Source organism: Nematolebias whitei, chromosome 1 (genome assembly GCF_014905685.2).
Source record: "Nematolebias whitei isolate Nwh7 chromosome 1, NemWhi1, whole genome shotgun sequence".
Lineage (NCBI taxonomy): Eukaryota > Metazoa > Chordata > Actinopteri > Cyprinodontiformes > Rivulidae > Nematolebias > Nematolebias whitei.
This window is the reverse complement of record NC_056498.1, coordinates 94,744,360-94,770,534: the sequence shown is the minus strand read 5'-3', so window position 1 is coordinate 94,770,534 and position 26,175 is coordinate 94,744,360. Positions and strand designations below refer to the sequence as shown.

The 26,175-nt window shown below is 42.9% G+C and overlaps 1 protein-coding gene across 1 annotated transcript in view; it reads left to right on the top strand.

Moving 5' to 3' along the window:
• Positions 1-20,104, top strand: part of nat16 (N-acetyltransferase 16) — an 84,328-nt gene extending 64,224 nt beyond the window's left edge. The window contains exons 2-4 of the mRNA XM_037688323.1: positions 16,325-16,549; positions 16,662-16,993; positions 19,876-20,104. Coding sequence (XP_037544251.1) covers positions 16,325-16,549; positions 16,662-16,993; positions 19,876-20,104 — 786 coding nt within the window. The remainder of the gene's footprint in view (positions 1-16,324; positions 16,550-16,661; positions 16,994-19,875) is intronic.
• The last annotated feature ends 6,071 nt before the right edge of the window (positions 20,105-26,175 follow it).

Below are 26,175 nucleotides of genomic sequence, written 5' to 3'. Positions count from 1 at the left end.
ATCTATCTGAGAGAGTTAAACATGACATTTCGTTCCGATAAACATGTTTTTGACCGTTCTCTGACTTTTGACCGACATCACTCCTTCTCATTTCAGACAGAAGATCAAAAAATGCATAATTACTCTGTAACAGTCATTAACTTGATTTCTACTTTGAATGAGGATTAAAAATCATTAATACTGTTTCACAGTTGATTTAAAATGAGTAGTTCACTTCAACATTTAAAAATGATTTGAACTAAACACACTTTGATTATCAAGACATTTGTAAAATAGTAATGATAATAAAAAGAGAGTGTTCTTTCAATTGATTAGTGCAGGACACACTTAGAAAGTCTCTGGATGAGCTTAATTTGTGTTTCTGGACTCAACTCAATGAAATAACAGTTCCTGTCCCAGGAAGGCCCTCAGGGTCAGGTTTTGACCTGAGGCTTAGTTCACTACACCCTGTATCCTAATCTTGCTCTTGAACTTATCAAACGATTGTAGGGGGTCATTATTCGACCCCCTACCATTGTAAGGGGCAGGCGCTGGTTTTCTAATACATACCGCTCCGATTTACATACCTTTTTGTGGATGGCTTTCAACATAGGTGAGCTTGTGGTCCAGATTACCATTTCTCCTACTGAAATTTCGAAGAACTGACTCTGGTATGACTCCCTATAGTTGGGTCCCCACCTGAGTTTGATTCTTAGTCCAGATACAGTCAAATATACCACATTGAATATCCATGGGGACTCTGGTGGGCAAGAGCAGATAGGAGTACTGTATTGGGGGAGCAATGCCAGGCTCTGGTCATATTTCTTTTGAGGTTCATCCAGGCGAGGCTTCCTGATGTACTGGATATTTTCATAGAAGTAGTTCTTGGAGGGGTTTTGCCATACAGAAAAGTCTTGTTGTGGCTTGTCGAGCCATGTTATCTCATTTATCGTTATTATTGCTGGTATCTTTGGGCCTTCTCGATCATATTGAATTAACACGTTGTGTACAGCGATGCCAATTGGCTTAGATTGTATAATGTCTTCCTTTTTTACGGGCTTTCTGGCGCGAGCAGGCATGACAGCATTGGATTATCTTCTACCCTGTGGGTCATAAGCCTGGGTGTTTCTCTCTTCCTTTCTGCTGGAGCTCTGTTCTCTTCTCTTGTCACCCATTCCTTATAGAGTTCCAGACAGAGGGGTGATGGGTGTGGCATGAGTGGTCTTAATCCTCTCCACACCCACTTCCATTGGTGGACACTCCACCCGATGGGCTCCAGTTGGGGACCTTCTAGCCCACTAAAGATGGTGTCGAGCGGGCTTTCTCCTCTGCGGAAACAATCCATTGACTCTTGCTCCCGTTGTTCAGCATACTCGCATGTTTTTGCCTCATACTGTCTGTACGGCGGGCCCAATTCCATGTGCGAGGTAATTGTGCTGACCAGGGGGTCACCCTGTAGGACACAGTTGCCTTGTATGCCGATCTCATGGGGTATCCGTTCCAGTGGTTGATAGGCATCAAAACTCGGTCGTACAGCATTCGCAGGGGTAGCCTAGTATTTTCGACTACCACCTTGACATCAAAGGGAATGTGACCACTTGTCACATTCCCTTTGATGGATCTTTGTTCTCAGGGTTGGGCTCGTTGCCCAAATTATTAGTTCTCCCACCGAGATTTCACAATATTCCGTTTGGTGAGGCTCTCCGTAGTTGGGGCCCCACTTGACCTTAACCTGCCATCCCAACACTTGCAGATAAACGACGTTAAAGATCCATGGCGTCCCCATTGGGCTGGGGTTGTATGGTAATCCCCACTGATCACTTATTAACATGAAGGCAACCATCTTTGGAGCCGCCCTGGCGAGGTCTGGTTTGCGGAAGGTTCTTACACTCGAGCTGTAATAATTCTTTGTTTTATTTGTATAAATTGAATAATCTTTTCTGGGTCGGTCTGATTTTACCAGTTGTCTTCTGACAATCAAGGCTGGTTCGTATGGCCCGGTTCTGGATCTTTGAAATAACATGTTCCATACGTACTCACGGGGCTGTTCCTTAGTTCTTGGGAGGAAGTCCATTTCACAAGGCCAACAGTCCAGTGCGGTTCTTAACGTGGTCATGTCCCATGACCAACTTTCTTCGATGATTTCAGGGAATTTTATGTTATCTCTTCATCCCCAAATGGGGCTAGGACATCTTACAATACCTATTAGCAATTGTCTTTCTAACCTTCTTTTACGATGAGATCTGTTAATGAGTCTAGCGCCCCTTGGGTTGCTTCTTACTTGTTCATTTTCTTGTCTGTGAGTTTCCATCTCCTCGGGAACGTCTTGCTGGCCCAGGCTTTCAGCACATTTCGTCTTTTGTCCGTTTTACTTAGTTGAGGCTTTTCAGCGTCGTTCTTACTGTCTTCGATTGGCTGGATTGTTGCCCCAACGGAGTACACTCCCCTGTATGGTGCAATGATCATCTGCACGGAAACTCTAACCCTCTGGGTGGAGTCTGGCCTTATGGGAGTGTCTACCCGTTGTGCAGCCATTCCGGGTATCTGCAGCACTCCTTTTCTCTCCCAGGCTTCCGGGGTCACTAGATACTCAGCTGTTTTTTGCTTGGGTCTAGCCCCGTGTATACCCCATGCATCCAGGCTGGTAGTGTGGTAGTACAGATTTGTGTGCCTGGTCCCTGCCTCTCGAGGAACCTCCGGCAGGTTGATTAATGGGAGATCTTGGTTTAAGATTACCTCCGCTACCAGTAGAGCCCACGTTGTTAGCTCCCAGGGACCCTTCCAGCCGCCTTTTTGAGCTTCTTCGTTCACTTCGTCAGGTAGCTGGTTTCTTTCACCTCCATCTGTTCCCGGCGGGTCCCTGAACACCCTGAAGACCAGTGGGAACTGATTAGTGCTGAGAGGTGCGTTTCTCGCTTTTCCCATTGTGGGATTATAGGGCCAGGCCTGCTGTACTGATTGTTCGAGCAAATCCTGCGGGTTCCAACATTTCCCTTTCTTTTTAGCCTTTTCCCCCTCATTGGGTTGAACTATCCCTGGATATAATGGTGGGGCCGAGGGTGTAGCATTCGGCCCTTGGTGCATGTTGCATCCTTGTGGTTTCTTTTGGGGCTTCGGATTTTCTTTCATCTAACTGGTTTTTAAAGGACTTGAGGGGGTCATAGTATCTTTTTACTTGCCAACCCATTGCCCTTTCTGAGTGCAACAGCTGACCATTTTGCATTTCTTCTTGGCAACTCTCGCAGTATTTCACGATGGTTCCGTTCCACTCACAAGTACAGTCTCTTGGGCCTTTGCCATTCAGATCCCATTGAGTCATTATAATCATCCGAGGCAAGACAGAGACTCTGCACTTCCCACAAAAAAATGCATCCATTACTTTTACAGGTTTCACTTGGAAATCTCGGACATGTTGCTTACTTGCTTTAGGTTTGAGGGGTTTCTTCTTCCCTGGTCCTTCCCAGAGAAGGGGTAGACCGCTTGGGTCCAGGCAGATCATGCAGTTGTTTTCCACCTTGTTCCATCTGAGGGCTTCATCTTCTGTCGACAGGTATCCTTTTTAAGCATATTCCAATGTTTTCAGAGCCCTACCTGCCCAAAGCTCTGAAGCTGTTCTTTGTAGGATGACTCCCCCGCACATAGTGGCCATTCTAATAAAGGGGAGTGTGGTACTTGGTTCTTTGGCCATACTCAGGTTTCTGGTTTTAACTTAGCTAGGAATTGGCTTCAGTTGCTCTATTCCTTGGATCCCTTTCTTTTCTAACTCGACTGTGTTTTTGTCTAACAGTCTCTTAACTCTGTCTGTGGTGTTGTATTTGGGCCTTACTGCCACTGCTGACGTGTGATCCTGTGCTCTGACCCACACCTTCTGTCCCACCTTGAATGAGGTTTCAGGGTCTGGTTGTTCCTCCTTATCATCGGGGCCCCGCCCAGTTTCCTGCGTGGTGAACTGTCATTGGTTAAGCTCCTCTGAGGGGGAGGGTCTACCATCTCGACACCTGTCATTCAAGGCCTGTCCTATTTCCACAGCTTTAGTACTCCATTCTTTGGTATTAGCATTTTTAGCTATCCAATTTTTGACTAAACCTATGGCTCTTTCGGCCACCCCGTTGGCCTAAGGTGTGTAGGGAGGTGAATACACACGCATTACCCCAAAAGTCTGACACCAGTCTTCCCTTTTCTTCAGGCAAGCATACAAGGGTTTGGCATATTTCTGATAGTTTGGGACATGGTCCCTCACATAGTTGCATAAACCTAAGATTTTTTTCAGTTTGTTTTTGGACTCGGGGGGGGCTGAATCTGTTCGAGTTTCTCTCTGTAGCCTTCTGAGAGTCCCAGATTGGCCGTTACTTGAAACCCTAGATAGTTTACTCGAAACTGCCCAAACTGACATTTCTTCAGATTCAATTTCAGCCCTGCTTCTGTGACTCGCTGCACCACCTTTGCCAATCTTTCTAGATGTTCTTCTTCTGTGTTATCTGCGATAAACACATCATCAATGTAAACTGTGGCTCCTAAGTCTTTAAGTACATCCATTACGGCTGATTGAAACACATTTGGAGAGTTTTTGTATCCCTGTGGCAATCGCTGCCAAACGTAGCTTCTCCCGTGATGGGTGAAAGCTGTTTTCCCTTGTGATTGTTTGGCCAGTCTGAGTGAGAAGAATCCATTTGCTAAGTCGATGCAGGATTTGTACTTTTTCACTTGCAAGGTTTTTAAAGTACCTTGTGGGTTGATTAGGCTAGCTCGGTTGGCCACTGTTCGTCTGTTAAGTGCTTTAAAATTAATTACCGGTCGCCATCTTCCTCCAGCAGACTCAGGTTTATTTACTGCCTGGATGGGGCTATTAGTAATAGGATTTGCTTCTTCTTTAATGATTCCTAAAGCATTTAATTCTCTTACTATTTTGTTCATTTCTTCAACTGCCCCTGGATTGAGGGGATACTGTCGCACAGGTAGATGCACTCCTCCTTCGATTATATGCACAAATCTTGGACCCAAATCCCCGCAGTCATTTTTAAACTTAGCCGCTGAGGCTGACTCAATGATTTGTTTTAACTTCTCTTTCCCGGCCGGGGAGAAGTCGCTCTCATTTAATTTTTGCTCTGTTACTTCGGGGATATTTACAGGTTTATACCACCCTCTGATTTCCTTTTTTTCGTGTGTTGGCCCTATTGTTACTAATCTGGATTTGAGCGTATTCAGCAATCTATTCAGGGCCCTTCGGTCTCTTTTTGGCTTTCCTAGTTCTTTCAAATCTGTTACTGTCATGAGGTTATAAGGTCCCTTACCCATACAATTCCTTTCCATAAGCCAAAAGGCATTTTTTCTACGGTTCCGTTAGCCAATTGGACCATGAGGTGTCCTATTGTTTTTAGGTTTCTGCGGGTCATTGACACCTCTGCACCAGAGTCTTTCAGGTAAGGTTCTCCACCTAGTTCAGTGTAGATTTTATCCCCATCCCAATAGGCGTTATCTAGGGTGACCCGCGACCTTTCGGCCATCATTTAGCTGGCCCTCCACTCCCTTTCATGCAGGACTCTTGGAGGTCAGAGGTGTTTTCGACCCCTGAGGATTAATCCTTAAAGGGTCCTCACTTTTCTTGACCCCCTGTGATGTTGATGATTTCTCTGCGTCCTCTTTCCCTAACTTTAGGGGTTCTTCAGTTGTTTTTTCCTCTAGTTTTGTCATTGAGGCTACGACCCTCGATTTTCGATCCTCATCTAAACGAGTTGGAGTCACAATAATCAATTCCTTCAACACCGCTGCCGTAGGCATCTCTTTTGCCAACCACAAAGCTGAGCGAATTGCCACACGCTCAGCTATCTCCCACTGCAGGCGATGGGACCGCAACCCATCGACACTCATCACCAGCCGCCTAAAACCCTGAGTTATGGCTCTGGATACTCCCCTTTCGATGGCTCCTAACATCTCTCTCATGTATCCTTCATCGCTGGTCGCCTCCTCATAGCTTATAATCGGGACATATATTATGGCATAATGTGGAAGGTCAGCACCGCTAGTTATGCTCACTTTTGGCTTCAAGCCTTCCATCCACTGTTTTAAATGAGTTATTTCTTGTTGGTACTCGCTCCCCGCTAGTTTCTGTAAAGTCTTCCTGAATGCTGAGTTATGAATTTTATACTTGTGATCGGTGAATACTAACAGCCCGTCGGCATCTACCATCCAAGGGCTTCCTTTCAGCCTACCCACTCAGACCCCATTCTGGAATGATACGATTTGTGTTTCCTCAGGTAAGGGTTTAAGGGTTTCAGCCAGAGGGAATTTGGGCATGTTTATTGGTATTGGTTTAATTTTATCTTTCAGCCTCGCTCTGGGCTCTTTTTCATCTTTTTGCTCAGATTTTGGTTCAAGTTTTGGTTCCCGATGTTTTTCTTTGGATAGTCTTTTCCTTGGAGCCTCATTAGACATTCCTGAGGAACCCTCCCTTGGGTTCTCCTTCTTGTCTCTTTGATCATTACTTAGCTCTGACTTTGATTGCGTCTTTGTTTTTTCTAAGGGCTCCACTTTCAACCCTTCCACTCATCCAGTACTGATTCAATTTTTCTGCTAGAGCTTAGGCAATGGCATTCAGCTGTTGATCATTTTTTTTCTTTTTCTGCTTCATCATCAGAGGACCAGTCATTGGTATTTTTTTCGACTTTGGCTCCTGATCTTAGGTGCTCACTGTCTGAGTCTAAGTCTGGGTCTTGAGTCTTAGTCTCCCTGTATTGGCTATCGCTTAAGAAAAAGCTTCCAGATGGGAGGTTCACAAAAGAGGGGTTCACATGGAAGGCCGGAACAAATGCTCCTGGTCCGGGTCTGACAACATTCGGACCTTCTTTTTTCTGTCTGGGTTGTTACAAATATATCACTTTTAGGTGCTTTCTCTTTTTCCTCACCTAATTCGGATTCACTTTCATCTGAGACTCCTGGAGAGCCCGTTTGGGATGCCCGTTCTGGTCCGACTCCTTTCTCCTGTTTTTTTTTCTGTTCATACATGGCTAGTCTCATCAACTCTTCCGTGTACTCTTGGTACTTAGGGGCTGCTTTCATGTCGTGTTTAACTAGGTGCCACCCCAGTCCTGATGCTCTGGCTACCATTTTTATTAGAGGGTCATAATCAAGGGAAGGACTGATAATTACCGCGATTAGCGCACCCACCGGTGTCTCGACCAACTGTATCCACCATTGTAGCCACTTTTTGATCTCTGCTTTGGTTTGTATTCTAGCTGGGTCTCGCATTAGCCCATTTATTGCCTTGTTACAGTGGTACATACTCTTTTCTTCGATGCATTTAATCAGGTTTTGTTGCAAGACTTCTTCATCTTTCTCTAGATTACTGTCTTTGAATTGGAGCTGCTTTAGGTGGTCCCAGATTTCGTAACCTTTTCCATATGGGAGGATTCCTATCCTTACTCATAGTATTTCTCTTCCTGACTCGGGTGTCACTTCTGTCAGATCGTTTAGCTTGGGCTGGTCCTCCAGCTCCACTTTTCCTGCTTCTTTGCCCATTTTTCTGTTTTTGTCGTCTCGAGTTGCCTGTTCCTCAGAGTCTCCCGGCTATTCCTTGTACTTTAGATGGGAACAGACTAGCTGCTTTACTTACTACTTGGATTATGGTCAGTAACCCTTCGTAAGCCCTCCTACCCCACCCACTGCCTAGTGGATTACTAAGGGGTATTTGGCTGGTGGCCTGGTCCAGCCACTCACACTCCCTCAACTGTAGGGACTGTGCTCTCTCTTCGGCGCTTGATCAGCCCGCCGACACGCGCCTTCTCTTTGGGGGGTCTTTACACTAAAAAAAACGTATCCCAACGCTGCCACCATGTCTCGCTTTCTCGAGTGAGGTAGGCATAGGACACGTGCCACACCCTCACCGCAGCCTCTCCTCCAACGGGTCTCAAAACTAATCCTATGGCTCAGGTATTACCCGCAGCCATTTCCTAGGACAGTTTTAGTTTTAAGGCTGTGTTGAGATGATTCACCCAGACTGTTAACTACCTCCGATCCTTGTACCACACCCAAAGTTTCACCTCGTGTCTCGTCCGACCTAACAGCTGGAGTGGGGACGTTTAGCAGACGAGGGAGCGCAAGTTAATGGTAGCTCATCTCCTGATTTAGCATTGCAATTGTTAATCGATCTGGCGATATTTAGAGCCTAGGCACAAGACTCATGGATGTTGTTTTATAATCAAAAGTTAATAAAACCGTTTAAAACCTCCCATGCTTCTGTTGTTTCATTGAACCAAGTTTTTCACTTCCAAGAACAAAAGGTGTGTTTGAAATAAGAATCCAGAATTTTACGTTTTGCTTTGCTTTAATCAATAACTTTTGCAGGGGAACAGCGGTATAGCACAATAATGATTACACTGGATTACACAGAGCTTACATGATGAATAATTCTCACTCCTTAGTTCCTTTTTTAGTTGTTGACCTTCCTTGGGTGAGGTAGATCTCAGTCCCTGTGGATGGGCTTGAAACAGGCGCTTGGATCCCTCTCTGCCCGGCCTCGGACTTCCTTCAGTCCGGCCGGCCACGTCCGGTCTCCCTCAGGAACACCAGTATCCATACAGTTTACCTACTCTCTCTACCTGCCCCAACAGATTATTCGTCAACACAAAGAAGACCCTTCTACAACTCTGAGCAACCAGGTTTTTAATATAATTGATTTTTCTGCTTGTCAATTCATACACCACTGCTAAAATTTGGGATAAGGTTTCATTAAGGATTAATTTTGAGGAGCGTCCCCTTACCATGTTTTCTGAATTAGTAAGAGGCAGATTTCCCCATCACTCGTATTCGGATGTGGGCCACTCCTGGTCCTCTATCTGGTTGAATTTGAAGAAAAAAGGGTTTAGGTTTTAACCCGGGCTGATGGGTTGTAGAAATAGTTCCAAAAAGAAACTTATTCCATCGGATTTCACCCTAGTTCTCCTCCAGCAAAGACCATCCAAAATTGCCCTATTAATCCACAATTCGTCCAGAGGTTCTTCGGATCTTGTCCTGAGCTCCCTCGCTTCGTGAAGTGGGTCCCCAAACAGCAGAGTTTTCACTGAATCTGTGGTTTATATAGCTTGGGCTTTTGACAGACATCTCAGACTGGATCAACCCATCGGCCAATTCAACCCCTTTTGGGTTGGACCTTGGTCTGAATTTTACAGGCTTCTTATGAGGTTTTGCCAGTCACTCCTAATGCATATTAAAATCTGGGTGTATTTTGTTCAATAATGCTGTCCCATGCTGCTTGGCTCAGAGCTGTATTCTGGGAATTTCCCCTTGTGTAACACCCTTGCTCATGACATCTTTCCAGAACATACACGAAACTACAGGTTTTTTCCTTCCAACATTCATCATGAATAAGCTTAAAAACAGATTACATTGTAAAATCATAAAGATTACATTCTAAAATCACAAAGTTTATAATGTCACTTGATCATCCATCCATCCATCCATTAGCTTTACCCATTTATTCCATTTTGGGTCACGGGGGTCGCTGGTGCCCATGTCCAGCAATCACTGTGTGAGGGGCGGGGTACACCCTGGACAGGTCGCAAGTCCATCACAGGGCCACATAGAGACAAACGAGACAAACAACCATTCACTCTCTCACTCACACCTAGGGACAATTTAGAGTTACCAATCACCCTAACATGCATGTTTTTGGTCTGTGGGAGGAAACCGGAGTACCCGGAGAAAACCCACGCATGCACGGAGAGAACATGCAAACTCCACCCAGAAGGCACCTGGACCGGGGTTTGAACCAGGGACCTGTTCGCTGAGAGGCAGCAGCTCTACCAGTTGCGCCACCGTGCTACCCTTATCACTTGATCATCTACTTGTTAATTGATTTTTATAAACACATATTTCCTGTTCATCTGAAACTGGTACTTTTTATTGAAAAGAAGAACATTTTCTGCTCCTGCTTTCTTCTTTTCTGCGTGTGTGCCTTTCAAATGGGCCTTTGTGTGTGCACGTCTTAGTGAGCCTGTGTGTATGTCTGTGTGAGCTTGTGTGTCATATACATTCGTGTTTATTGAGTGTGTGAGTGTACGTGTTGAGCAACACATGGATTTGTTTATCCAAGGCTTCGAGGCCTACAGCAGAGCATGAAACATACAGAATAACACAGTATGGACAACAGGATGGACATGTCCTGACATGCCCGTGCTGTCTGGGCAGGCTGACCTCCGTACTTATTTGACAACACATTGGTGTTGTTGTTTTACTTTTGACTCAAGTGCACCCCCTACATTATTCAAACTGTTATATCTCAATGATACATCATCTGATCTATACCAGATTTTTTGTGCTTGATTAGTGAGCACTTCTAGACACAATGGTGCTGTTGTTTTACTTTTGACTCCAGTGCGCCCCCTACATTATTCAAACTGTTACATCTCAGTGATACATCATCCAATCTGTGCCAGATTTTGAGTACATCATCTGTGAGCATTTCTAGACACATTGTTATTGTTCGTTAACATTTGTCTCAAGTGCGCCCCCTACATTATTCCAACAGTTATATCTCAGTGATACATCATCCGATCGGAACCAGATTTTTGTGCATAATCAGTGAGCAAGTCTAGACACACTGATATTGTGGTTTAACATATGACTCAAGTGTGCCCCTACATTATTTAATATATCAGTGAATTATCATCCAATATGTACCAGATTTATTGTGCATGATCAGTGAGCACCTCTAGACACATTGGTATTGTTCTTTAACATATAACTCAAGTGCACCCTCTACATTATTCAAACTGTTATATCTCAGTGATACATCATCTGATCTGGACCAGATTTTTGGTGCGTCATTAGTGAGCACTTCTAGACACACTGGTATTGTTGTTTTATGTTTGACTCTAGTGCGCCCCCTACATTATTCAAACTGTTATATCTCAGTGATACATCATCCGATCTGAACCAGATTTTTTGTACATAATCGATGAGCACGTCTAAACACATTGATATTGTGGATTAACATATGACTCAAGTGCACCCCCTCTCATACTGATATTGGCAGAAGGCGATTGCAAAGATTAGGCATATGCGCACCCTGGTGGACGCCTGCGTGAATGGCATGAGAGCCTTCACAAGGGCGACTGGGAGGCGTTGCTGGAGCGCCAGCGGTCGCGGGTGATGCCGAATGTTCAGCGAATGCACACCCCGGTGAACGGGCGCGGGACGAGAGCCAGATTGTTCGCGATGGCGACCGGGCAGAGTCACTGGAGCTCCTGCAGTCGCCGTAAGGCTAGAGCGGCACTTTGTTGCGAGGGCCTTCAATGCTGCTTGCAGCTTTAATAGTAATTTGTCATTTCAATGAACCAGTGTTCATTCCCAAGTAAAATAAAAATAGCTAAAATATTGCCGTTATACAAATATGGGAACAAACATCACTTCACCAACTATCGACCAGTCTCTCTGCTGCCACAGTTCTCTAAAATATTAGGAAAATTATTTAATAACAGACTGGAAACATTCTTAGATAAACATAAATTCATCAGTGAAAGTCAGTATGGCTTCAGATCAAGAAGATCAACAATGCAAGTAATTTTAGAAACTGTAGAGGAGATAACTACTGCGTTGAATAACAAGAAAATTGCTGTTGGAGTGTTTTTGGACATCAAGAAGGCGTTTGACAGTCAGTCATGATTTATTACTAAAAAATACTTGAACGCTATGGGATAAGGGGAGTAGCACTAGACTAGGTTCAAAATTATTTGAAAGGCACACAACAGTATGTGAAGTTAGATGTTTGTTCTGGATGTTATGACATTGTTTGTGGGGTTCCTAAGGGGTCAGTCCTGGGTCCCAAACTGTTTATTCTTCCTCTTCTTTCGGCTTTTCCCTCTTCAGGGGCCGCCACAGTGAGTCATCTTCCTCCACCTCACTCTGTCCTCTGCATCCTCTGTTCTCACTCCAACTACCTTCATGTCCTCTCTAACTGCTTCTATATATCTCCTCTTTGGCCTTCCTCTTTGTCTTTTTCCTGGCAGCTGCATTTCTAACATCCTTCTACCAATATACCCATGGTCCCTCCTCTGGACATGTCCAAACCATCTCAGTCTGGCCTCCCTAACTTTATCTCCCAGTTGTTCAACCTGTGCTGTACCTCTGATTATCTCATTCCTAAACTTATCTAGCCTTGTCACTCTAAGGAGAACCTTAGCATCTTCATTTCTGCCACTTCCAGTTCTTTCTCCTGTCTTTTTGTCAATGCCACTGTCTTCAGACCATACAATATAGCTGGTCTCACCACTGTCTTGTAAACTTTTCCTTTGACCTTTGCTGACACCCTTTTGTCACAAATCACTCCTGAAACGTTTCTCCATCCACTCCATCCTGCCTAGACTCTCATTTTCACTTCTTTACCACATTCCCCATTTTCCTGGACATTGGATCCCAAGTACTTGAAGTCCTGCACCTTGGTGACCTCTGCTCCTTGTAGCCTCACTGTTCCACCAGCCTCCCTCTCATTTACACACATGCACTCCGTTTTACTACGGCTGACTTTCATTCCTCTTCTTTCAAGTGCATACCTCCACATGGAGATGTGGAGGTATGCAGTTCTCTGCAGTTCTCTTCCACCTGTTCCCTGTTCTCACCACAGATCACAATGTCATCTGCAAACATCATCGTCCATGAGTATTCTTGCCTGACCTCATCTGTTAGTCGGTCCATCACCAGAGCAAACAAGAAGGGGCTCAGAGCCGATCCTTGATGCAATCCCACCTCCACCTCGACGCTATCTGTCACTCCTACAGCACATCTCACCACTGTCCTGCTGTCCTCATACATGTCCTGTACCAGTCTAACATACTTCTCTGCCACTCCAGATTTTCTCATGCAATACCACACCTCCTCCCTCGGCACTCTGTCATATGCTTTTTCTAAATCCACAAAGACACAATGGAGTTCTTTCTGACCCTCTCTGTACTTCTCCATCAACATCTGCAAAGCAAAGATGGCATCTGTGGTGCTCTTTCTTGGCATGAAACCATACTGCTGCTTACAGATAGTCACCTCTCGTCTAAGTCTTGCTTCCACAACTCTCTCCCAGATCTTCATCGTGTGGCTCATCAACTTAATTCCCCTGTAGTTGCTACAACTCTACATCACCCTTGTTCTTAAAAATGGGCACCAGCACACTTCTTCTCCATTCCTGAGGCATTTTCTCACCCTCAAATATGCCATTGAATATTTGAGTCAAAAATCTCACTGCCATCTCTCCAAGACATTTCCAAACCTCCACTAGTATGTCATCAGGTCCTACTGCCTTCCCCTTCTTCATTCTTTTCAGAGCTTTCCAGACTTCACCCTCACTAATCTTTCCCACTTCCTGGTCCACAGTTTCTATGCCCTCTACTCTTCTTTCTCTTTCTTTCTCTTCATTCATTAGCTCCTCAAAGTACTCATTCCATCTTCCCGTCACACTCTCCTCACTTGTTAGAACATTACCATTCCTATATTTAATAAGCCTAACTTGTTGCACATCCTTTCCAGCCTGATCCCTCTGTCTTGCCAATCGGTACAAGCCCTTCTCACCCTCTTTAGTGTCCAGTCTCCCATACAACTCATTGTACGCCCTCTGCTTTGCCTTAGCTACTTCCCTCTTTGTTCTACGTCCCATCTCCTTATATTCCTGTCTCCTCTCTTCAGTCCTCTCACTGTCATATTTCTTCTTGGCTAACCTCTTTCTTTGAACGGCGTCCTGCACTTCACTATTCCACCACCAGGTTTCCTTATCATCCATTCTCTGTCCAAATGACACACCAAGTACCTTCCTACCTGTCTCTCTAATTACTGTTGCTGTAGTAGCCCAGTCATTTGGAAGCTCTTTCTTACCACCCAGAGCCTTTAACAGCTCCTCTCTGAATTTCTCACAACATTCTTCCTTCTTCAGCTTCTACCATTTGGTCTTCTTCTCTGATTGTACTCTTTTTCTCTTCTTCACAACAAAAGTCATTCTACACACAACCATCCGATGCTGTCTGACCATGCTCTCCCCTGCCACAACCTTACAGTCTCCAATCTCCCTCAGGTTTCCTCTTCTACACAGAATGTACTCGACCTGCGTACTCCTTCCTCCACTCTATGTTTCTCCCTCTTTTGGAAATAGGTATTGACTATAGCCATTTCCATTCTCTTGGCAAAATCCACCACCATCTGTCCTTCCTGGTTTCTTTCCTTGACATCAAACCTACCCATCACTTCCTCATCCCCTCTGTTTCCTTCACAAACATGTCCATTCAGGTCTGCTCCGATCACCACTCTCTCCTCCCTGGGAATGCTCTCTATCACTTCATCCAGATCTTTCCAAAATGTATCTATCTCTTCCTCTAGCTTTGTAGAGATCTAGTAGAGTGCTATATGCATGGGTAAATGAGGCACAGATTGTAGTGTAAAGCGCTTTGAGTATCTTGAAATAAGATAGAAAGGCGCTATTTAAGTACAGTCCATTTACCATTTACCTCATCACATCCAACCTGTGGAGCATAACCACTGACAATGTTTAGCATCAGACCTTCTACACTGTTTATAATTTTTGTAAATGATCTATGTACTGTAATTGAAATAATGAAAAGTATACTATTTGCTGATGATACAAATATTTTTTTGTGTTGGAGATGGCATGGAACAACTGTTAAAGGATGTAACTAATGAACTGAATAGACTTAAAATGTGGTTTGACGAAAATAAGCTGTCCTTGAAGCTAAACAAAACAAAAATAATGTTATTTGGGAACTGTCAATCACATACAGAAATACAAATACAAATAGATGGAGTGAAAATTGAAAGAGTTCATGAAAACAAATTTCTTTGTGTCATTATTGATGATAAACTCAACTGGAAAGCACACATCAAATATGTTCAAAGTAAAGTCTCAAGAAATATCGCCCTCTTAAACAAAGCCAAGTCGGTCATAGAACAAAAAGCATTACATGTACTCTAATGTTCACTAATCTTACCTTATTTAAGTTATTGTGCAGAAATCTGGGGCAATAATTACAAAACTGCACTACAGGCAATACTACAAAAAAGAGCAATAAGAGTAATCCATAAGGTGGGATATTTAGAAAGCACTAATACACTATTTGTAAAATCTAAATTATTAAAGTTAATTGACATAGTGAAAGTACAGACAGCTCTAATTCTTTACAAAGCAAAAAATAAACAATTACCAGAAAACATTCAAAACCTGTTTAAAATTAAGGAGCAAATTTATACGTTAAGGAGGAATCACAGTTTAAAATATGCAAAATTAGAACTACTCAAAAGAACTTTTGTGTCTCAGTAAGTGGAGTCAAGCTGTGGAATAAATTGAATATTGAAATTAAACAATGTCCAAACATAAAACTGTTTAAATTATCATATAAAAATATGATTATTGCTGGATATAATATATAATAATATTATTCAATTACTGTTGAGTTTTTTTGGCTATTTGTCATTGATGCTTTTGTTTTTTGTGAAGTTAAAGTAATAATAAATGTTCATCTACTATAGTTAACTTAAATAGATACTATATTGATGGATAAATATGGGTTTAGTTGTTATACTGTATGTATGGATTATACATGTAAGATAATGTACTGTAAAACTTGAGCTGATCTGAAGTGTGCCTCTTAGTCTCGTTGGTTTGAAGAGAGAACCCAGTTGACTCAGCCCAGAATTTAGATTTACATTTCCAATTAGATCTGAGCTTCAAATGTTGCAGGGAGTTCCTTAATGTCTCTTTTTACATTAGAAAACACTTCCATACTGCAGACGCATAGACACGTGACACTACAACCCTTCACAGCATCACTAGGAGGCAGGTGTAAAACCATAGACAGATGTAGGGGTCAGAGCTACTCCAGTTATTTAAAAGTATGTAAGTTATGTAATTATAAATACTTTGTACTACTTTCTACTTCTACCATGTGAGCCATTTTGAAGGTAGTGAAATATGGTCAAATTTTGTGATATGACTGGTGTAACACCTGAAGGAATGTTTCATCTTGAATCTCTTGATTCTTTAACCTGATAGCTCTAATTTGTGTCTGAGAAAGTTTGTGCAGAATGAGCATCTGGGGTTCGTGTCAGCAGCCATCAGAGGACGTGAAATAGAAAAGGAAGTTTCTCTTGAATTTGTTGTGGTCAAACATTCCACTAAAAGGTCATGGGTTTGATCCGTTGCAACATGGTGGTGCTTCTTGGTCAAAACTGTGAAATCCCCACAGTCCTCGATAAGCTTGTTTGTTCATGAGTCAGAGTATTAAAGTGCTGTTTGTGTACATAGATAAGACTACAAGTACAGACTTTCTACCATTCATGGTTTCCTTCTGTTTTCTGACAGATCGCTCTAGAGTCGGTTTGTGTGATTGATGATGGAGAAACCATGCTGGTGGAGGGTCTCCGAGTCGCCCCTGAAGAAAGGGGGAAGGGCGTGGCAGGTGTTCTGCTGCGCTTTTGCTCTGAGCTTGTGAAGTCCAAGTATCCAGAGGTAAAAGTGTGTCGCCTGACCCGTGACGATCGACTTGGACCCAAAGACTTTCAGAAGTACCGTGTCATAACGAAGCAGGTACAACAAGAGAAACAAGACTGATAAACTGTTCTTTGTAATAAATCGTCCTAACATTTGAAGACAAAGTGTTTGCTTCACTCATTTATTTTGACTGTCTTGTCTGTCTCAGGGAATTCTGTTGGTGCGTTTCGGAGCTGAGGAGCTCAAGCTGCAAATTTCTAATTTTATTTCAAACAAGGGCATCCATTCCTCCATGTCCAGTCCTTCTGCTGTGCGTCTCGATCATAAATCTGTTCATCAGCTTTACCTAACTACTGACCTGATGCACGGGGTCCTTCCTAACACCACTATAATTCAAGACTGGCAGCCGTTCAAGCTACTGCCCAGTAACTTTGCCATCCTGCTGAAGAAGAACATCGACTGGATGGTGGATGAGGTGTCCAACCCCACAGTGGCCAGCCTGTGCACGTTCCCATTCAAGGTGCCCATTGGAGATGACTGGTAAAAGTCTTTCATTAATTTCAAAAACCAGACAGATGTTGCACATAAGTGCTCTCTGAGGCATCATACAACCGACTCAGAGTCAGTAGACCTTGTTCATAGGGGCCACATTACATATTCATATATCTAGATCACAGATCATGTTTTTCTTAAACTGGGGTAGACAGAAATACGGAAATAAAGAGGCATATTCCTCTGACACAGATCGGACCAGTCACAGTGGTACCTGAGTGTTTACACACAGTCAACAGAAGAAAATATCAACCACACAGTATCTAACATGAAGCAAGAGACATCCTCTCAGGTTTCTTCTAAAATTTTTCAAACTTGTCCAAGAATCTAGTTTATTTGCAGATTATTTCAGTTGTATTACACATGGTTAAACTTTACCTACTTGTTAGCTTAGCCCCCTTCACACTGGATACTGACCCAGGTACACTCGCTAAGATCCACACAACTTGTTAGAACATGGATTGTCAACAACACATCCCTATGGCCAAACTAGTGTGTAAGCCCAGGACTGCACCCAACCCCACACTGACACGACTCTCTGGAACTGAGTCAGAATGCAGAGTTTTCCTGCCACAAGTGTCAAGTTTGTGATCAGGCTTCACAGTGGCCTTGTGAATATATGCAGAACCTTCGCCTGTGCAGTGATGTCATCAAGCTGTTCATGTTACCATGATTGCCATCAATGTGCGCTGTAGTTCATGCAACTTAGTGCATAAAACAAATCATTAATGCACACAACCTGTTGTGTAGCAATTATTCTCAAGTGAGCAATAGAATGAGTTATGTGCAGCACATTAGAGTTCAGATGTTTGAACCTGGATCATCTCACACCAAACCTCCACCCTGCTAGAGCAGAGACCTGACAGGAATGTCAGGGACTCACAGAGACATGTTCAGTATGTTTTCAGGCACAGAGTCTGAAGGGGTGGCTGGAATTGAAAAGACAGTTCGTCATTGGAAAGGGCATAAAGAAACACATTGTCCAGGCAACCACAGACTCCCCCAAACAGAGCCCCCTAGGAGAGGGACAGGAGGGAATGTGGTCCTGGTTGATCCCTACAGCCTATTACCGACAAGGATATGACTATTTCCGTTATTACAAAGAGAAATTGTGGAACATTAAACTTCATGATAAACTAACCAAAGAGGCTTGCCCTACGATATGAGGGACAAACGTAGATCTTATTATTTGATGTTAGATGAACAGACTATGTTTCTGGGGCTCCAGCATCAGTCTCAGAAGGCGGAAACACCTTCAGCAGCATGAAGAAACCTCCACCACAGCCACCCTTCTTCCAGCAGTGGGGCTACGATTAGTTCAAGAGCTTCTTGCTTTTCATCCAGCAGGTGAATGAAGAACAGAGGAGCGTGGAGCAGTCTTTTTACAGGAGGGGCATTTTAAAACACAGCATTCTTTGAATTATTCACTATTTTTTTGTTGTTTTCGTTGAATCCCACCTACCAGCAACTGCACCAACCCCCAGACTAACCTTAAGCTACTCATGTTTCTTTCAAGGCATTTCATTCTTTGTTACTCATTATTCAGCACAACAAAACTGTCTAAAAGCAGGAAAAGCATCTTAACGAGCACTAATCTCAGCCCAAACAGAGGCTGCAGGTATGGAGACATGCTGCTACTACTTCCTCTGAGTTGCTTATTTTTCTTCTTCATCATGGGTGTTGGTAGGTGTTGTGTCAAAAGAAGAACCCTGCCACAGCTATAAAATCAACTCGTTAGGTGCTGGTGGAATTGGATGGATGGTTGTGATGATCACATTCATCAAAATCTTTAGACTCGCTAAAAACATTTAATTCAGCTTTAACTATTAGAAAATCGTTGCTGTTTTCTAACATTGATGTCAGAAGCATGAGTGGTAATTGTGTTCTAGGTGCTTTATTTCATATTTAATAGTGACAATTTAATCTTTGGCCACTCCGATCATTTGACAAAACTACTTTTAAGCAATGTAAAAAGTAGACAGTAAAGTTTCCTCAAATTATAATGGTGGTTGGTTTACAGATATATATGAGGAAATGGCCATAATGACCTTTTTTAAACCTAGATGCAACCACACACCAAAAATGGAAGTCAGAACCTTACTTATTTTTAAAGTTATCATGCTCACAACACAGACAGATGGACGGAGCAATGTTTACTCCATGATGGAGGACAGCAAAGACCTCAAAGATTGACCCTTGGAGAGAATTTGTTCGCTCATAATTACAGTTTTATGTTGTTCAGTCTTAGATTATGTCTCTGAGGGTGGCATTACTCTCTCAAACTGACATTATCTTCGCAAATAAGCAGGTTTTCATGTTACTGATGAACGCGCTGCCTGTAAGGACTCTTTAGCACCATGTTCAGTCTCTACAGTTGCAGCCAGGCAGTAAGACCTATAGGACCTACAGGTCTGTATGGCTGTGGTGATGCCGCAAGTGTTGCAGTAGTTGACTTGGAGGGCTGTCAGTGAGGTGTGGGTGTAATGGGGTCATAGCTGATGCCATGAGGCCAGAGTATACAGTTCTCTTTCATATTCTTAATAATTGGACTATGCTGGTGAGCCCCACATTATGGATACAACTCCACCATACTCCAGCCAAGACCCTGATACACTGCCATCATGACCTCCATGGAGGTTCCATCCTCTTTAACCTGTTAGACACTCCTGAAGACCCCACCATCACCCTCCAAAGACCATCCACATTGGGGACAATTTTTGACATTGTAATGCGGTCATGATCCAGTGCAAAGGGGGCCTTAGCTATTCTACCCCAGCTTTAAGAATCCAAACAAAAGCAGGTCTATTTCTTATCTTTTTTCTCTTTCTTTGTTTCTCCCTGAATAAACTGACTCCCTTCTTCTGACACAGGTATTACCTGAACATTGACATGTACGGTAAAGACCTGAGCTTGGTTCAGCAGCAGTTGCTGTGCCACCTGCAGTGCCACACGGCTACCTTGAAGGGCCACGTGATGTGCCAGATATTCCTGGATCCAGCACTTTGGAAACCTTTGGCTGATTTCTGTCACAACGTCTTGAATGTAGAGCTGGTGAAAGAATACACCGAACAATGTGTGGTGGAGTCAGATGTTGTCTAAAATCAGGAGGAGGGAAATCATCTGTTCAAATGCCAGAAACACCAACCTTTGTTCTGAAGGGGAACATGTTTAGACTTTTAAGAATGCAGTATTTACTATAGGAACAAAGATCAAAATTCCATGCAGTCAACTACATGCAGTTCTATAACCACTTATGCTCCTTTTGCACCGCTCCTACTCAGCCCACCACGGAAAGATCCATTTTGCACCAGTACTTTAGCTAGTATTTTTAGCTGATTTAAGGCTAATTTGGAACCTTTTTTCGTCCCTACTTCTCTGGTGGGACCGTTCAAGCTGACTTGGGACCGAAACGTGAATGCAGGACTGATAATAATAATAATAATAATAATAATAATAATCATTTTATTAAAACGCGCCTTTCAGGACACCCAAGGACACTTTACAGTAAGAAACATATCAGAAAGATTGTGTAAAAACAAACAACAAGCACAGTGCAAAGATCAACAGGAATAAATTGAAATATAAAATACATAAAGAATATATAAAATACATACGTAAAGGATAAGAGGGTCTAAAGAGATGTGTTTTCAGAGTAGTCTTGAATAGAGAAAGAGAGGTGGTGTTTCTTAAGTCAGGGGGTAGAGAGTTCCAGAGATGAGGGGCAGAGCAGGTGAAGGCCCTGCTCCCCATGGTGGAGAGGCGGGCAGAGGATACATGGAGGTGTAGTCAGTCAAGTCAAGTCAGATTTATTTATAGAGCACGTTTAAAACAGAAACTGTTACCAAAGTGCTTAACAAAAATATCACATCATCAAATAAAAAGTAGCAAGATATGTTTACAGCACATGGAATAAAAATATAAAACCAAAAACAATTAGAAACAATTAAATACTTAATCAGATCACGTTGTGTCAAAAGTCAAGGAAATAATAACAAAAAGCATAAACTCAGTCAGAAACAATGAAATGCTCAATCAGATTTGATGACCTTGTGTTAAATAGGAATAATAACAAAAGCATAAACAAAATCAGTATCAATGAAAAACTAGATCTAAATCCGATCACCCTGTGTTAAATGTCAGTGAGTACAGATGTGTTTTTAGGAGAGATTTAAAAGCAGAGACTGGGGTGGCCTGTCGAATGTTGATGGGCAGATTGTTCCAAAGTTTAGGGCCCACGACTGAAAACGCTTGATCTCCTCTGAGCTTAAGCCTGGTTTTTGGTACAGCCAAAAGCAGCTGGTCTGATGATCTCAAAGCCCGAGAAGGAGCATAAGGATGAAGAAGGTCAGAGAGGTATGATGGTGCAAGGCCGTTAATGCACTTGAATGTCAGCAGGAGAATTTTAAAATCGACTCTGACACGTACAGGAAGCCAGTGAAGGGAGGACAGAACCGGAGTAATGTGCTCAAACCTGTGAGTTCCTGTTAGTAGCCGAGCTGCAGCATTTTGTACGAGCTGGAGACGTGAAAGTGAAGCCTGACTAACCCCAACATAAAGTGAGTTACAGTAGTCCAGCCAGGTTGTAATAAATGCATGGACTAGTTTTTCAAGGTCAGATCTGGACAGAACGGACTTAAGCTTTGCTATTTGCCTTAGCTGAAAGAAGCTTTTTTGTAGAACAGAGTTGATCTGTTTATTAAACTTAAAGTCCGAGTCTAACACTACCCCGAGATTGGTAACCGACTGCTTTAGATGAGGCTGAAGGGAGTGCAGGTTTACAGGATCAGTGACAGTGGCAGAGCTTGGGTTAAACACAATGACCTCAGTCTTCTGATCATTAAAACTCAAGAAATTTGCAGCCATCCAAGTCTTGATGTCATCAAGACATTTTAGCAAAGGGTGGATGGAGCAGGAACTGTTTGGTTTTAAAGGCAGATAGATCTGAGAATCATCGGCGTAACAGTGAAACGAAATACCATGTTTCCTCAGGATTGACCCCAAGGGGAGCAGATACAAAGAGAACAGAAGGGGTCCAAGAATGGAGCCTTGTGGGACCTCACAGGAAAGAGGGACAGAAGCAGAAAAATGATTGTCAAAGTTAACACAGAAACTCCTGTCACCCAGATACGACCGGAACCATTCTAGTGCCAGCCCTGTAATCCCAACCCAGTGTTCTAGTCGTGACATAAGGATGCTGTGATCAACAGTGTCAAATGCAGCGGTAAGGTCGAGGAGTACCAGGATCACAGACTGACCAGAGTCATTTACTAGCAGAATGTCATTACAGACCCTTACTAAAGCTGTCTCGGTGCTGTGCAGTTGTTTAAATCCTGACTGAAAAATCTCAAAAATTCCATTTACATTCAAAAATTTGGTTAGTTGACTAAAAACTATTTTCTCCAAGATTTTAGAAAGAAATGGAAGTTTTGAGATTGGCCTGAAGTTTGAACAAGCTGCAGGGTCAAGTCCGGGTTTTTTAATTAATGGAGTTACCACTGCATGTTTTAAAACATCGGGGACCACACCTGTAGCCAAACTGCTGTTAATAATGGCAAGAACAGAGGGTCCAGTTGACGGTAGAACCTGTTTAAAAAATGCAGCAGGGATGGGATCAGCAGGGGAGCCTGAGGGTTTCATGTAACCAACGACCTCATTTAAAAATGAGAGTGAGATGGGGTCAAAGTGACTGAAGACTGCTGAACAGGGGACAAGAACTGAAGGGTCGGCTGTGGAGTGTGGAATTGATGACCTAATCGACTCAACCTTTTCAACAAAATGCCTGACAAACTTATTAAAGGTGTTAACAGAGGCCTCAATGGTGGCAGACTTGAGGCACGTTTAGAATGGTGTTAATGGTGTTGAAAAGAACGCGGGGGTTGTGACTGTTTGAGTTGATTATTTTTGAGAAATATTTGTTTTTCCCCTGTTTAACGGTGGTCTGATAGGCTTTCCAACATGTTTTTAACATCTCAAAAGACACCTGAAGTTTATCTTTTTTCCATCGACGTTCAGCTCTTCTGCACAGGCGTCTTGCCTCTTGTGTGGTCTCATTTACCCAAGGGTGGGGCGTGCGTTTTCGATTCCTGAGCTTTAACGGGGCGACTGAGTCCAGGATCTGTACACACGCCTCCTGATGCTGAGAAAGCAACTCCTTTGTAGTAAGACCCACAGAGAGTTCAGAGTCTGAAACAGAATTACCAGCAAAGATGGAAGAGAAGAATGTGGCGGTGGAAGGGTTAAAAATCCTACAGGGCTTGGGTGTGGGGGGAGGTGCAGGTTCACAAATCAATGAGGTGTTGAATAAAACCGGTTTGTGGTCAGAACAAACAGTGTCACCAATTTCTAAATCAGAAACAGACAAACCATGTGTTAAAACTAAGTCTAGAGTGTGGCCCTGCTGGTGAGTCGGACCAACAACACTCTGAACAAAGTTAAAGGACTGGATGAGGTCTAGAAAGTCCTGAGCTAAAGGTTTAGTAGGGCAGCACACGTGGATATTAAAGTCACCTAAAATCAAAACCCGATCATATTGGAGCAGAATACCAGTTAGAAAGTCAGATAGTTCATTTAAAAACTGTTTATGGTATCCGGGGGGTCTGTAAAAAATAGCACACAGAACTGGGTTGGAGCGGCCCAGCTCACAACAGAGCAGTTCAAAACTCGAATAATTAGCTGAACCAGGGAGCTGTCTGCAGTGCAAATGTTTCTCACAAACAGCCAATAATCCTCCACCACGACCAGTTGTCCTTGGAGCATTGAAAAAAGAACAATCCAGAGGCAGTAATTCCAGAAAAACACTGAACTCACCAGGGCAGATCCAAGTCTCAGTGATGAAAAGAAAGTCCAGTCGGTTGCAACAGAAAAAGTCGTTCAAAATAAAAGTTTTATTAGCCAGCGATCTGGCATTTATCAGGGCCATCCTCGTAGAATCCACCACAGGAGGAGATGGTTGCAGTGTCCAGTCCAACTGCCTCAGTGAAGTGTAGTGAAGTGTAGTGAAGAGGAGGATCTGAGAGAGCGAGATAGGAGGTCAGACAGGTAAGGAGGGGCAAGGTTGTAGATAGCTTTGAAAGTGAGAAGAAGAATTTTGAAGACGATGCGTGATTTAACCGGGAGCCAGCGGAGCTGCTGCAGGACAGGAGTGATGTGGTTATAGGAGGAGGTTTGAGTGATGACACGGGCAGCTGAGTTCTGGACCAATTGCAGCTTCTGGAGAGATTTGTTGGGGAGGCCATAAAGAAGGGAGTTGCAGTAGTCAATCCGAGAAGTCACAAGACTGTGCACAAGGATGGCTGTGGAGCGGGGTGTGAGAGAACGGCGGAGACGGTTAATATTTCGGAGATGGAAATAGGCAGACCAAGTAACATTGTTGATGTGTGGAGTGAAGGAGAGAGTGGTGTCGAGGATGACACCAAGACTCTTGACCTGAGGCGAGGGGGATAGCAGAGAGTTGCTAAGGGGGATGAGAAGATGTTCAGATTTTGAAATAGAGTTTTGGTACCGACAAGAATGATTTCTGTTTTGTCACTGTTTAGTTGTAGGAAATTGTTAGAAAACCAGTAATTTAGCTCATTGAGACAGTCGGTGAGGATGGAGGGGAGGAGTCACTGGATCGCAGAAACTTTTCACCGATCCGCCATTTGTAATTTCTTGGAACTCGGAGCTGGAAACACGCGCTGGATCTATTTTTAAGATTTTAAAATCAATAATGACAACACCATGTTTAATGCTGAAGTCCAGGTGTTTTTTGTGTTTGGTGACGATGAAAAATTTCGAGTGAGCGGAGGATCGCACACGAGACCGGACGCCGAGCCCCGGCCTCGCGTGCTCACAAAGGCCGGATTCCGAACCCTGGCAAGTGGGAGGACCAGGACGAAGGGTGGAAACGTTTTTTTCAAAACATTTTATGTATTAAAAAATAATGTTGTTTTTTTTAATCAGTGAAGAATAAAAATAAATAAACAGTGCCGGCTTTATCATGAAGTCCTGTTTTCACTTTGACTTTATTAAATAATCTGTTAATTAAAGTTAACTCACCTGAAAAATCATAAAAAGACAAAATTATTGAATCTCTCAGGAATATTTCCCTCAAACATGTTTAAAGAAGAGCTACAGCCTTTGGTTCAACTTTATTCTAACCCGCAGATGTACAAATCACAAAACAAGAATTACACTTTCAATTAAAACTTTAAATCAAAGCTAAACTTTACATAAAAGCTAAAAAATAATCTGTATACAAGAAACTAAACCGCAATGAGTGCAAATACATCAAATGATGAAGAAAAATATAGAATTTTAAATATAGATGTTTTTGTAGAATCTGGTTCATCAGATTTAATTCAGTTCAGTTTATTTATACAGCGCCAAGTCACAACAGAAGTTGTCTCAGGGCACTGAACAGAAATATTCATGTAGTATATAATAAGTCAACAGAAACATTAATGTTTAAAAATAATATTTTAACATTATTTATCTGAGGAGCAGACTGCTTTGAGTGTAACTCATCACAGAACTCTCACTCGGTGAACTAAAGTTCATTAAAAGTTCATTAGCAGGATTTTGGATTCTGGACACGCCTCCAGAACCAGTCCTGAAGTGCAGTGCAAATCAGGCTGATCTGAGCAGGACTGAGCAGAGTTGGGGCTGAGTAGGAGCGGTGCAAAAGGGGCATTAGATCATCTCAAATGTACTGTGAGTACACTGGTGGATGATTAATATTGCTGTTGGTCATCAGTGTCATTTCTTTCAGAGACGAACCTTTACAGCTTAGTGTGTCAGGTTTTAGTATGATGTGTTCAAAACCCAACACACAGTCAACATGTTGTGGAATTAATTATCCCCTCATTAGTGATTCCATGTGTCGTTAACTTTAACTTGGGGCCCTGAGGGATCTAAAAGACTCCAAAGCTTTTCTCACTGGTAGCAATAAGGCACTTTAGAAATAGTGCAAACAACTGGGACTTTTGATTTCTTTCAGAAAAATTGGTCCCTTTACAGCATTTTCATACATTTCATAAATTTTATTATTTTTGTAAATAATGAACTTTAAATCTGTACAGCTGCAGAACTGAATCTGCAGAACTTTAAATGCACTTTATTCAGGCTAGTCATCTTGTGTCTAACATAAAAAATTATAATTTACAATAAATAAAAGATGGTCTCCAGATCTA